Genomic DNA, 14281 nt, shown 5'->3' with positions numbered 1-14281 from the left:
CAGACCACCAGGGAAGCCCCTGATGGTCAACTTTACGTGTCAACTTGAGTGGACCACAGGATGCCCAGATGTTTGATCTAAAATTATTCTGGGTATTTCTGTGAGGGTGTTGTTGCATGAGATCAATATTATATCAGTAGACTTAGTAAAGTAGATTGCATAAAATGCCTGAATAGAACCAAAAGACTGACTGACCCTCCTCTGAATAAGAAAGAATTCTTTCTGCCTCATTATCTTAGGACTATGACATTAACTTTCTTCCCACCCTTGGACTCAGATTAGAACATTGGCTTTTCCTGGGTCTTGAGCTGCCAGCCTTCAGACAAGACCTGTATTGTCAACTGTCCTGGTATTCAGGCCTTCAGACCTGGACTGGAACTAAACATCAGCTCTCCTGAGTCCAGTTTGCCAACACATCCTGAAGATCTTGGGGCATGCTTACTTCCATGATCACGTCTTTCTTCTAGCTTTCTATTCTAGCTTGTTGCCTCACCATTCACAACACAGCACTTCCATCTCACAGTATAAGGTGGACACACCGACGTCCAAGACATCTCCACACCAGGAAGGGAAAGTCGGGATGGGTTGCCATCCTCCTTGCCTTTTAAGGCCATAACTCAGAAGCTGCCAGCATCCCATTGGCCAAAAGCCATTCACACGCAAGGGAGCCTAGGAAATGTAGTCTTTAGCTGTGCAGTCATGTGTCCAGTGAAACTTCTCTATCAGAGGTGACATCTAGGCATCTCTACCAACAATTAAATGGTTGAAACCAAGCAAGCAGAGGACTGAAATCCAATATGGTGATAGCTGAATGATGCATAGTGGGACTTGGAATAAGCAATGTTGTTGCTCAGTTGCTAAGTCATCTCCGACTCTGCAACCCCATGAACTGCAGCACGCCAGGCTTCCTTGTCCTTCACTCTCTCCCAGAGTTTGCTCAAATTCATGTCCATTGAGTTGGTGATGCCATCCAACCATCTCATCCTCTATCACCGCCTTCTCTTGCCCTCAGTCTTACCCAGCATCAGGGTCTTTTCCAGTGAGTTGACTTTTCGCATCAGGTGGCCAAAGCATTAGAGCTTCAGCTTCAGCATCAGTCCTTCCCATGAATATTCAGGGTTGATTTCCTTTAGGATAGACTGGTTTGATCTCCTTGCTGTCTAAGGGACTCTCAAGAGACTTCTCCAGCACCACAGTTTGAAATCAGTTCTTCAACGATCAGCCTTCCTTATGGTCTGACTCTCACATCTGTATGTGACTACTAGAAAAACCACAGCTTTGACTATATGGCCCTTTTGTTTGCAAAGTGATGTCTCTGCTTTTTAATATGCTGTCTAGGTTTCTCATAGCTTGCTCCTCAGAAGAAAAACTATGACAAGGTATGACAAGCAAACAATAGAAAACTCATTTAACTGATGTCTCTCAGTGTTCTGAAATTTCTACCAAATTTCTTATTTCCTCATAGTGAGAGTTATTAGTGTCATAAAACCGATATGTCCATCTCATCTTCTGGAATGTGGTAGATATGAACTTCCTAGATTCTCTGTAGTTCATTCAGGTCACATGACTAGTTTTGGCCAATACATTCTGAGATTCTGTGTATCACTTTCACGTCAGAGCATTTATGTTTTTGTACAAAAGCTTCCAGGGTATTCTTTCCTTGGCCACACTTGACCAGCAGGACTCCAGATACTAGCGGCTCTGTCATTTTGGGTCCCAGAAAGATACAATCCAGAACTCTCAGTCAATATATAACACAAGTGAGGAAAGAACCTTGTTATGCTAAGCTGAGATTTGGGGATTGTTTGTTACTGTAACGTAACCTAACCTATACTCACTGCTATGGTAAAATATGGAAATTAGATCTTTCTTAGAGCACAAAGTTAACCCTAAATGGTTGGCCAAGTGCCCACATACAGCCCCATTCTAACTCTCTGTAATTTGGGTGGGAATGACTTCCTACCCCTGCCACACAGAAGGGCATATGACCCAGGCTTTGCCAATAAGACCACTGAATGCTTGTGAACATTCCTGTTGAAATGACTCTCTATATCTTTTTTTTTTTTTTTAAGCAAAGGTTTGTTTTGTTTTGATTGTAAAGATTATTTTTTTGATGTGGACCATTTTTAAAGTCTTTACTGGATTTATTACAATATTGCTTCTGTTTTATGTTTTTATTGTTGTTTGTTTGTTTTGGCCGTGAGGCATGTGGGATCTTAGCTCCGCAATTGAGGATCGAACCCAGAACCCCTGCATTGAAAGGTGAAGTCTTACCACTGGACCACCAGCAAAGCCCCTTGTTTTGAATATTTTACTTATTCGTTTATTGGGCTGTGCCATGTCTTAGTTTTGGAACTTGAGATCTTTGATCTTCATTGTGGCATGCAAAATCTTTAGTTGCTACATATGAACTCTTAGTTGCGGCATTTGGGATCTAGTTCCCTGACCAGGGATTGAACCCAGGCCCCCTGCATTGGGAGCATGGTATCTTGGCCACTGGACCACCAGGGAAGTCCCGTGATTCTCTATACCTTAATGGGAGCCTGGAGCTTCTGGAGGCCTGACCTCAAAGTGAAGGGCCATTGGCTAACATCTACAGAGAACCTACTGTGTGCTAGGGCCCATTTAATCCTCACCAGAAGGTGTTTAGTGTGGTATCTCCCATTTCCTGATGACGAGACAAAGAGAGAGGCTAGGGAGGGTGCAGTTAGGGACGCCTTCTACCCATACACTATTCCCCAGCCAAGGTCACACAGGCCGAGGCAGGCAAACTGTGGATCTTCCCACACATGTCTGTTCCAGGAGCTTGTGGGAAATACGGTCCTGACCCCACCTTCCCCCACTCTCATCCTTCCAACCAATTTATGCTCTAGTGACCTCTTTGATGGTGGGCTCTCTCCAGCTCCTATCAAACCACCACTGCCAAGATCTCTGTGGAAACACAACTTTATTATTTATTTTATTTAATTTTTGTATTTACTTTGCCATGCCCTGAGGCTTACAGGATCTTAGTTCTCTGACCAGGGATTGAACCCAGGCCCCAGAAGTGACAGTGCTGAGTCCTGACCACTGGACAGCCAAAGAATTCCCAGCATGTCTTTATTTGTTCAGGGCATACATCAGTGTTTGTCTTGGGGGAAGGTGATTCCAATGGCCTTCCTCACCTCCTCAAGGATGTCAGCCAGGAGCTCACTTTCCACCAGAGGAATCACAGGACTTTCCTTCAGGCCTGGGGGAGAGTGCAGTTAGGGATACCCTCCTACTCATATCCCCCAAGACCAAAAGAACTACAATTCCCAGAATCCCATGAGGCACACTAATTCATGGTTCTAACATATGGATGCCACAGGAGGTCCTGGGAGATGTAGTTCTAAACAGTTGCTTGAGTGGATGAGTAGAGAGGATACCCACCTCCACTACCAGGCTTGCCCTGCTACCCTCCCGCCCTCCCACCCCTGTTCTCCACATGCTTACCTTTCTGCAGGCATTCCCGGACATGCTTGGCCTCATAACTCATGCCCATTCCATTTGTAAAATTGAACTCCTTGCCTGGGGCTGGAGGCAGTGGGAACTCCTTATGCTCCCCCTTCACCACCAGCTCTGTTGGGCTCCAGCAGGGGTCGAGGAGCTGAGAGAAGAGATAAGAGGTGGTCTCACCACCCTCACCAACAGGGCTGCTCAGGAGCTCTCTCTTGTCAGTTAAGCACCTATCACCTGCCATCCTCAGGAAGGGTTTGGGTCCCCACCCAACCTAGCCCTGCCCTGGTTGCTGGAGGATTATTTCTTAGCATCAGGATTGCCACAGTACAAGACTGTCTTGTCTGTTCATTTCCCCAGGAACAAACCTTTCTGTAACCCTGTGCTCAGGCCGTGAAGACAGATTATCATTGCCTCTGTGGAATCCCCCTTTGCAAGGAGGAGCAGAGACAACCCATCACCTGCTTATCCATTTTGTTTTAGCCCCTGGGGAAGCCTAAATTATTCCCATACCCAAGTCTAAGTCAAAATGGAAATACAGAGATACAGCTGGGGCAGATTCTGCAGTTCCAGTTTGGGGCAAGGTACAAATTCTTCTGCTGAGAATAGAATTTCTTTCTAGCAACATGGCTCCAGGAAGCCCCATGAAGCTGCCATTTGATAATGCCTGTATTCTGTCCTGAGTGCAATTCCAAAGGTTATAGCTGCTCTCAGAGGGTGGTGACTAAGAACTGGTTTCTCCCAAGAAAGGACTAAGGACTTTTGACAGACCAATGGGTTCACCCTCAGGAAGGAGCCTGGAGGTCCAAACTCCATCCCATGGCCTAGTAGCTGAGGATGAATTTCTTATCAATGGTGTGGGAAGAGGTACGTTCAGTCCCCATCCATCTCCAACAGCCACGACTGGCCTATTCCTCTCGCTAAGGGCCCTGGTTCCCAGTACTTGGAGCCATCCCAGCTCAGCCAACCGTGCCTCACCTGGGCCATGCCCTTGGTACCACTCACGGACACCGTGTTGGAGAGCTGGGCAGAGATGCTGCAGGTGAAGCTGCCGTGGACCCCTCCTGGGTACTGGAGTATCACAGTGACAGTGTCGTCCACACCTGGGGAAGGCACAGGACAAGGGCAAGCCTGGCCTCACATCCTGCCTGAGTGCTTCCCTGGAGGCTCATTGGTAGAGTCCGCCTGCCAATGCAGGAGAAACAGATTCGATCCCTGGTCTGGGAAAACCGCACAAGCTGCGACGCAACTGAGCCCGTGTGCCACAACTGCTGAACCACGTGCTGAAGCTATTGCATGTCCTGGAGCCAGTGCTCCACAAGTGAAGCCACCGCAACAGGAAACCCACACTGTGAGTACAGAGTAGCCCCAGTCGCTGCCACCAGGGAAAGCCTGAGCAGCAGTGAGGCCCCAGCACAACCAAAAAAAAAAGTCCCGTCTGAAGAACTTTGGGCAAGGTATCTTTTTTTCCCTAAATTGTAAGTATTTATTTGGTTGCACTGAGTCTTAGTTGCAGCATGTGGGCTCTTTTAAGTTGCAGCATGTGAAATTTTTAGATGCCTCATACGGAAATCCAGTTTCCTGACCAGGGATTGAACCCCGGCCCCCTGCACTGGGAGCGCAGAGTCTTAGCCACTGGACCACCAAGGAAGTCCTGAGATTTCATCTTTAATATGACTGAAGCCAGAAGTAGTGATATGTCCTACCACATGGATGAACCCTGAAAACATGTCAAATGAAAGAAGCCAGACACAAAAGTCACACGTTGCAGGATTCCATTCATATGAAATGTCTGGCTTCATGTACTCAGTCGTGTCTGACACTTTGTGACTCTCGTGGACTGTAGCGTGACGAGCGCCTCTGTCCTTGGAATTTTCCAGGCAAGAATAATATTTGGCAAATCCATAGAACCACAAAGCAGATTTGTGGTTGGTTAGGGCTCAGGGGCCTGGGAAAATTGGTGGTTTTTGTTTTTGTTTTTTTGAGTAATGAAAATATTCTAGAATTGATTACACTTCAGGAGAGATAAAGTGGGAGAGATTGGGATCGACATATACACACTACATAAAATAGGTAACTAATATGAATCTACCAGATAGCAGAGGGAACTCCACTCAATACTGTGCAATAACCTATATGGGAAAAGAATCTAAAAAGAGTGGCTATAGTATATGCATAACTGAATCACTTTGCTATATACCTGAAACTAACACAATATTGTAAATCGACTATGTCTCCATGCTACATTTGCTGTATGATGCATGCACGTGTGTGCTAAGTTGCTTTGATTGTGTCGAACTCTTTGTGACTGTAGTCTGGCAGGCTTCTCTGTCCATGGGATTATCTAGGCAAGAATACTGCAGTGGATTGCCATGTCCTCCCCCAGGGGATCTTCCTGACCCAGGGGTCGAACCCACATCTCTTCTGTCTCCTGCACTGGCAGGCAGGTTCTTTACCACTAGAGCCACCTAGAAAATCCCATAAAATCACCTATACTTCAATAAAAATTAATTTAAAAATTGATTATAGTGATAAATGCACAACTCTGTGACTATACTAAAGCCACAAAATTATATACTTTCTTTTTTTATTTTTTTTAATTATATACTTTCAATGAATAAATTGTATGGTATGTGAATTATATCACAGTAAAGATGTAATCTAAATAAATAAATAAAAATATGCTAAAAAAGTAAAGAGAGAGAGACTTTACCTCTCTAAGCCTCAGTTTCCTCCATTGTAAATACCTGTTGTATAGGTTTGTGAGAATCAGTTACCTGATCTCTGAAATGGGGATAATAAGAGAATTTGCCTCATAAGGCCATTTCAGGTATTACATTAAGTGCTATAAAATGCACAATGTACTTAGAAGACTATTTAGATGACAATAAGTGATATATAAGCATTAGTTAAAAATTAAACACAGCAGGTAAAGTACTAGCCTGGTTCCACATCAGGCAGGCCACAGATGGAGGAGTCTACTGACTCAGCCCTCTCTCTTTTTGGAACTTGGGATCCTAGTTCCACCATGTGGCATGGGGGAGCCTAATTATCTGACCAGAAATCAAACCTGTAGGCCCCTGCAGTGGAAATGCAGAGTCCCAACCGCTGGACTGCTAGGCAAGTCCCCTGACTCAGCTCTCTTTTAAGCCCAAGTTCTTATCCCAGGTCTGCTGTGTGACCCTGGATAAATCACTACCCCTCTCTGCACTTCAGTTTCCTAATATGTAAAATGGAGACAACTTTAATATATCAGAAAGGTCATATCTATAATAACCCTAAAGTTATAATCTATAATAACCTTAATATCTATTAAGGTAGCACTTAGTAAACAGGATCTGTTTTTATAACTACTATTTAGCCTAGGAACTAGCCAGATGTTAGACGGAGACAGTTTTTCTAAAGAGTGACCTTCCTCTCAAGTACTAATTTCCTGGCTATTCATTGCTTTCTGCAGTTTGCAAAGATGGCCACAGCAATTCCTCTTGTTCCTCTATGAGCGCCTCTTTGCAGTAGCTTCTTCCATCAGGAGGTAAAGTCTATTTGCCCACCTCTGAAATCTGAGCTGATGTTGGGCCATGGAACAGTGGCAAATATGGTAGAAGCAAAGGTCTGAAAAGTGTTTGCATGCTGAGGTCCACCTTCCTGTTGCTCCACCTGGAACTCTGAGACCACTATATGAATGAACCTGAGTTAGCCAGCAGGAGAGGCCATGTGAAGGAGAACCAAGGCTCCCCATAGAATGACGAACACCTGCAAGACATAGTGAGGCCATCCTGGAGCATCCAGCTCCAGTGGGACAGCCCGCCAACTGCAGCTACACGACTAAGACTAGCAGAAGAACCACTCAAGCTGAGCCCAGCCCAAATTGCCGACCCACAGGATCACAAGCTAATAAATGATTGTTATTTAAGGTCGCTAAGTTCTAGGGTAGTTTGTTATGCAGCAAAGGCTAACTGAGACAAATGCAAAAAATAATAATTGTTTATATTCAATAACTGCTTACCATTTGCTTCAAAAATTACTTCATTAACTCCTTATGATAACTCTATTATTGACATTTTACTTAATTAAAACTAATTAGGTAACTAGTTGGTAACTGATTAAGACTCAGAGATGTTGTGTCCCTTGGCCAACATCACACAGCAAAGTCCCAGCACAGACCCTGCTCACATTCTCAACTCTGGGCCCAGGCTAGGGGTAGCTTGGGTGGCTTCATGTGGGAAGTTTCTCTAGCTGTCTAACCTGATACTCATCAGGGAGGAGACTTATCCCCAGTTCACTGCTCCCAGTAAGAGAGGATCCACTCCTATTAGTCCAGGATATTCCCTGGTGGCTCAGTGGTAAAGAACCCACCTGCCATTGCAGGAGACACAGGTTCGATCCCTGGTCCAGGAAGATCCCCTGAAGAAGGAAGTGGCAATCCACTCCAGTATTCCTTGCCTGGAGAATCCCATAGACAGAGGAACCTGGCATATTACGGTCCATGGGCTTGCAGAATTGGACACAACTTAGTGACCTGACCAGCCAACCAACCAAGTCCAGGATAGACCGTACCTGTTTCATGGCGCCTTCCCACAGCTGAAATCTTCTCTGGCTTCTGCCCACCGAAGACCATGGAGATGAACTGGAGGCAGTAGATGCCAAGGTCTAACAAGCCACCTCCCGCCTGGGCCCAGTCTGTGGCCCGGTGTACGTGGGTGAGATTCTTCCCAAATTCTGCCCGAACCACCCGAAGGTCCCCCAGAGTTCCCTGGGCCAGGACAGACCTCAGAGCCTCTACAGCAGGGAAGAACCGGGTCCAGATGGCCTGCAGACCACAGAGGGAAGAAAGCAGGATGCAGGAAGAGAAGGAAAATGATCAGGACCCAAAAGTTAACCAGTTTTTCTCTCTTCGAGGACTCAGTCTTGAGTGGGTACCCACCGCTCCCCAAACAAGGCCCCTCTGTCTTCCTTCCACAGCCTGGCAGTCCCCAGGCTGTGTCTAGCCTGACCCTCTCTGCCACCTTCTCTCCTCTCCAGTCCTGCAGCCCCAAGGCCGGCCTTGTCCTTCCTTATCTGAACCATTACACCAGTCCCCCAATGTCACGGGCTGAATTGTCTCCCCACCAAATTCATGTTGAGGCCCAACCCCTCCCCAGAATCCCCTAATGTGAAGTATTTGGTGTGTGTATATGTGTGTGTGTGTGTGTGTGTTTTGCCACATCTCGTGGCATGTAGGATCTTATTTCCTTGACCAGGGATTAAACATGCGCCCCCTACATTGGAAGCATGGTGTCTTGATCACAGGACTGCCAGGGAAGTTCCTGGAGGTGGGGTTTTTTAAGGAGGTAATTAAGTGAAAATGAGGTCATTAAGGTGGGCCCTCATCCAATAGGACTGGTGTCCTTAGAAGAAGAGGAAGTTAGGACACAACTCTGCCCAGAGGGAAGACCATGTGTAGACACAGGGAGGAGGCTGCCATCTGCAAGTCACAGAGAAAAGCCTCAGGAGGAGCCAACCCTGCTGACACCTTGACTTCTCTAGCCTCCAGAGTATGAGAAAATATTTATTTTTAAAAATTTTATTTTTTTTTTATTTCTAAAAAATTTTATTATTTTTTGGGGGGGGGCTTCACCATGAGGCTTGCAGGATCACAGTTTTAAACCCAGGCCACTGTAGTGAAAGCCCAGAATCCTAACCACTAGGCCACCAAAGAACTCCCCAGAAATATGGGAAAAGAAATCTCTGTTGTTTTAGCCACCTGGTCCGTTAGTAGCACTTTATTATAGGAGCCCTGGCAAATTAACACACCCAGTCTCTCCGCTCCAGTCCAATCCCCACATGGCCCAGAGGGATCTTTCCTTCTCTAAGAGCTGACCCTGTCTCACCCCTGCCCAGTCCCCTTCTGTTGCTCCCCATTGCCTAACGTCAGCTTGCATTTGTTGGGTATATATTATGAGCAAGACAATATGTACATGCTGTGCATAATGAGTTCTCCCAACATCTCTGCCAGATAGCTATCATTATGTCCATTTTTTAAATCAGAAAACTAAGGCTCAGTTGAATCAAATTATTTGCCCAGGGTCACAGAGCTAGGAACTGGGCAACTGGAATCTAGAGTCCTCTGACTCTAAAGCCAGAAATCTTGACCTGTCCAAGATAAATTTCATACTGCTGCTGCTGCTGCTAAGTCGCTTCAGTCGTGTCCGACTCTGTGCGACCCCATAGATGGTGGCCCACCAGGCTCCCCCGTCCCTGGGATTCTCCAGGCAAGAACACTGGAGTGGGTTGCCATTTCCTTCTCCAGTGCATGAAAGGGAAAAGTGAAAGTGAAGTCGCTCAGTCGTGTCCGACACTTCGCGACCCCATGGTCTGCAGCCTACCAGGCTCCTCTGTCCATGGGATTTTCCAGGCAAGAGTACTGGAGTGGGGTGCCATTGCCTTCTCCAAAATTTCATACTAATGAAATGAAATCTGCAAATTCTTGTTTTAAGTCTTAACTCTGTTTTCCCTCTCTGGCCTCTACCCACAAGAAACCTCCTTGATCATCACCCAAGTTGGGACAGGGTGTCTGTGCTCCATGAACAGCTCAGTCCTATGTCCACAAAAGCCCATGTCCATGGACATTGGGGTTACCCCTTTTCCATGACCTAAAGTGATCTTGAGCTCCTTGAAAACTGAGCCTCTGTCTTGTATGTTATGAATCCCCAGTTCCTAGGATTGAATCTGGTACACATTAGGTGCCAATAAAAATGAAGAAATAATAAATTCACAGAATTTTGGCACTGCTATCTCGACTACTTCTTGGGCACATAGAACTTTGCAGTCTAGGAGGCTCAGCAATACTGAGCGTATGATAACTAGACAGAACATGGGGAAGTAAGAGCTATTGTGACTACTGGCAGAACCTACAGCAAAATGTTTAAAAACCATAATACTCAGACTTCCCTGGTGGTGGTCCAGCAGTTAAGACACTGGGCTTCCAAAGTGGGCACAGGTTCCATCCCTATTCAGGAAAGTTCCACATGCCTCTTGGTGTGGCCAAAAAGGAAAAAGAACCATAATACTTCTTAACATGAAAAAAGCTTGGGGTGGTGGTGGGGCGGATGGTGTCATGTGGTGGCCATCTTAACTTCTGGCATTAGCCATTGGTGTTGGTGGCCATTTTAATTACTGGCAATTTGCAAGATGTCAGAGGTCCCTATAGGTAGCCAAGTCTGATAAGGGTAAAAACAAAGGCAGTTTGACATTGAGGTTTGGTAGGGGGTTCCTTGCTACTTAGGATCTCTAACTTTGTAAATCCACCCAAACTAAGCCCATTGCGGTTTTTGTGCTCCTTTCACTATCGGCATCTTTTTTTGGAGACGCTGACGCACAATCCTTCAGGCGGCCGTGTTTGCTAAGGGCCAAAAGCAATGGCTCCCACCCATGGGGAGATGTTGCTAGTAGATTCCCTGACATAGCTCAACGGCATCCCGACAAACGCAAGGACCCTGGTTCATTTTGTAGTCATCTTAACTCTTGGCAATCCACCCTTGTGTTCCTCCAAAACTGTTGACCGACAATCACGTTTAGCCATAGCAAGTAGCTCTAATGTGGGATATTGGAAGGGCCCTCCACCCTCACCTCCATAAAGAAGAGGCCTCGGGATCGGGCCTCAGCAACCATTTCGCGCACTTCCGCGGCGTTCACACCCATGGGCTTTTCGCACAACACAGCCTTGCCCGCTGTCAGGCAGAGTAACACTGCGGCCTTGTGCTGGGGGTGCTGGGTGCCAATGTAGGCCACCTCTATGGCGGGAGGAGAAAGGTAGAGATCAATAGCCCCACCCACTGAGACCTCCGGCACCGCCCACCGTTTAGAGGCCCCGCCCCCAAGCTTCCTGGAGCCTGTGTTCCTCCAAGCAGGTAGGAAGTCCTACCGCAGTGGTCAAACTCTAGCTTCCCATTTGGACGGTGCTAAGGGCTTCTGCTTTATTGACTAAGCCAAAGCCTTTGATTGTATGGATCACAACAAACTGGAAAATTCTTAAAGAGCTGGGAATACCAGACCACCTGACCTGCCTCTTGAGAAATCTGTATGCAGGTCAAGAAATAACAGTTAGAACTCGACATGGACCAACAGACTGGTTCCAAATTGGGAAAGGAGTATGTCAAGGCTGTATATTGTCACCCTGCTTATTTAACTTATATGCAGAGTACATCACGAGAAATTCTGGACTGGATGAAGCACAAGCTGTAATCAAGATTGCAGGGAGAAATATCAATAACCTCAGATATGCAGATGACACCACACTTATGGCAGAAAGCAAAGAACTAAAGAGCCTCTTGATGAAAGTGAAAGAGGAAAGTTAAAAAGTTGGCTTAAAACTCAACATTCAGAAAACTAAGGTCATGGCATCCAGTCCCATCAGTTCATGGAAAATGGGGAAACACTGGAAATAGTGACAGACTTTATTTTGGGGAGATTCAAAATCACTGCAGATGGTGACTGCAGCCATGAAATTAAAAGATGCTTGCTCCTTGGAAGAAAAGTTATGACCAACCTAGATGGCATATTAAAAAGCAGAGACATTACTTCACCAACAAACGTCCATCTAGTCAAAGCTATGGTTTTTCCAGTAGTCATGTATGGATGTGAGAGTTGGACCGTAAAGAAAGCTGAGTCCCGAAGAATGGATGCTTTTGAACTGTGGTGTTGGAGAAGACTCTTGAGAGTCCCTTGGACAGCAAGGAGCTCCAACCAGTCCATCCTAAAGGAAATTAGTCCTGAATATTCATTGGAAAGACTGATGCTGAAGCTGAAACTCCAATATTTTGGCCACCTGATGCAAAGAACTGACTCATTGGAAAAGACCCTGATGCTGATTGAAAGACTGAAGGCAGGAGGAGAAGGGGACCACAGAGGATGAGGTGGTTGGATGGCATCACCAACTCAATGGACATGAGTTTGAGTAAGCTTTGGGAGTTGGCGATGGACAGAGAAACCTGGTATGCTGCAGTCCATGGGGTCACAGAGTCGGACAGGACTGAACGACTGAACTGAACTGAAGGGCTTCCCTGATGGCTTAGAGGCAAAGAATCCGCCTGCCAATGCAGGCAACTCAGGTTCGATCCTTGGGTCAGGAAGAGCTCCTGGAGAAGGAATGGCAACCCACTCCAGTATTCCTTCCTGGAGAATCCCATGGACAGAGGAGCCTGGCAGGGTCACAAAAGGGTTGGTCACTACTTAGCGACTAAACAATAAAACCATTCTCTACTATCACTCTATTTCCTTCAGATTATTTCCAGTCTTCTGAAATTATCGTATTCACTCACTTAGTCCTCACAACACCACCAAGAAGTAGGATTATTATTTTGCCCGTTTCAAAAATGAGGAACCTGAGAAGGGCAAGCAGAAGAGGGGAAAATGCCCACTCAGCCAATCTGACTCCAGAGCCAGGCTGTTGTCCAACTACGCTGCCCTGCCTCTCCATCCAGGCTCCTCTGGAACGCAGAAGCCCGAGCCACACGGGTCGTATTTAAAACCTGAAAGGTCTCGCTCAGAAATTCAAGCCCTGCCTTTACCGCGGAGGTGTGGCCCCTACTCTTTATTTCATGCCGGACAGATAATTTCAGACGAAACCGGATCCTATCGTCCCGTCTCCCAGCCCAGAGTCCTTTCGGGCGCCCAGAGGGATTGGCTTATCGCGCAGAGCCTCGCTTCTTCTACGGAGCAGCCTGAAGGCAGCACCCCCGGTGACGCCCCCTCTCCCCCTCCGCCGCCCGGGCCACTCACCCACGTCGGGGTCCTTGGCCAGTTCCTCATAGGATCCATAGGCCTTGGGGATGTCGTGTTTCTTAGCAAACTCCTTCGCCCGGCTCAGGTCACGGGCCGCTACCGCCACTACCTAGAGGGACATCTGAGTCAGACTGGAGGGGCTGGGGCAGGTAAGGAAGACGGGTAGATGGGAGTGAGGTGATGGAGAAGGCCTCCGTGGGGATGGAGAAATTGATAACTCCCATAACGGGGGACGGGGGATGCGGTCCTGGGGGATGAGGTGACCGGGGGCTGGACACCTGGGTTTGGGAAAAAGAGATCTGAGGCAGACGATTATTCAACCCCGATTATTAAACTCCCTAATATTTAAATGTCTCCCTTACACAACAAATCAGATCAAGACTCTCCCAAACCTCGCGTAATTCGTGTTAAAAAGACAGAGGTGAGAAAAGAGCGATACGGATTTTGAGGTTGTTTCACGGCCTTGTGGGGCTCGGAAGTCCAGAAGCCTAGTTTCCTCCTCCCTCAGACCCCCCGCCCACTCTTCCCCAGGTCTCTGGAGAGAGGGAGGACCTGGTGCTCAGAGCGAGGCAGCATCCGCAGCATCGTCGTGAAGTCGCTGGAGATAAGGCCAGCCGACACGATGCCCCAGCGAAGCGCCATCGCCGCAACCCGGAGTCCCAAATGTCCCTACCTTTTCCCGGCGGGAGTTAAGGACCAGATGCCCGGCGCTCCGGGGGGCGTGGCCCGATTCCCCGCCTCCATTGCTCTTACGCCGCTCCTCATTGGCCACGGCGCCTGTGCGCCCTGTCAGTCCCAAAGGATATTTAATTCTAGCATCCCCATTGGAAGAACCCACCGAAGGCTCCGCCTAACAGGGATGGACCAAAAACACTTCGAGAGTCGTCTTCCCTAGAGACTAGCCATGTGACACAAGGAGAGGCGCTTTCTTTTCCATTCAACTTCGAGCCTTTGAACTTACCCCTCTTTTGTTCAGAAAGCCGCGTACCCTTAGGAACTGTTCAGAGGGAGAGAGAGGATAATAATAGCAAAGGTAATATAT

The 14281-nt window shown here is 47.2% G+C and overlaps 1 protein-coding gene across 4 annotated transcripts; it reads right to left on the bottom strand.

The window, feature by feature from the left end:
• Nucleotides 1-2930: 2930 nt before the first annotated feature.
• Nucleotides 2931-13970, bottom strand: DHDH (dihydrodiol dehydrogenase). Of its 4 annotated transcripts, none has more exons than XR_015146251.1 (7): nt 13792-13962; nt 13237-13348; nt 11086-11249; nt 8035-8287; nt 4456-4662; nt 3475-3628; nt 2931-3229 (listed from the first exon to the last, which is right to left on the bottom strand). XR_015146251.1 is itself a non-coding variant. In XM_086353498.1 (7 exons), the coding sequence occupies exons 1-7, from the start codon at nt 13879-13881 to the stop codon at nt 3120-3122; spliced, it is 1008 nt and encodes a 335-aa protein (XP_086209624.1). In that variant the 5' UTR covers nt 13882-13970; the 3' UTR covers nt 2931-3119. The 4 variants fall into 4 exon arrangements, 3 of the variants coding, with proteins under 3 accessions (XP_086209624.1, XP_086209625.1, XP_086209627.1); XM_086353498.1 differs by having other exon boundaries at nt 4456-4580; nt 13792-13970; XM_086353499.1 differs by lacking the exon at nt 11086-11249 and having other exon boundaries at nt 4456-4580; nt 13792-13953.
• Nucleotides 13971-14281: the final 311 nt, after the last annotated feature.

This window comes from Bos grunniens, chromosome 18 (genome assembly GCF_055505025.1).
Source record: "Bos grunniens cultivar Pamir isolate PY7600 chromosome 18, Bosgru_T2T1.0, whole genome shotgun sequence".
In the NCBI taxonomy this organism is placed as follows: domain Eukaryota; kingdom Metazoa; phylum Chordata; class Mammalia; order Artiodactyla; family Bovidae; genus Bos; species Bos grunniens.
The sequence above is the reverse complement of the archived record's forward strand: the minus strand, read 5'-3'. Positions and strand labels throughout refer to the sequence as shown.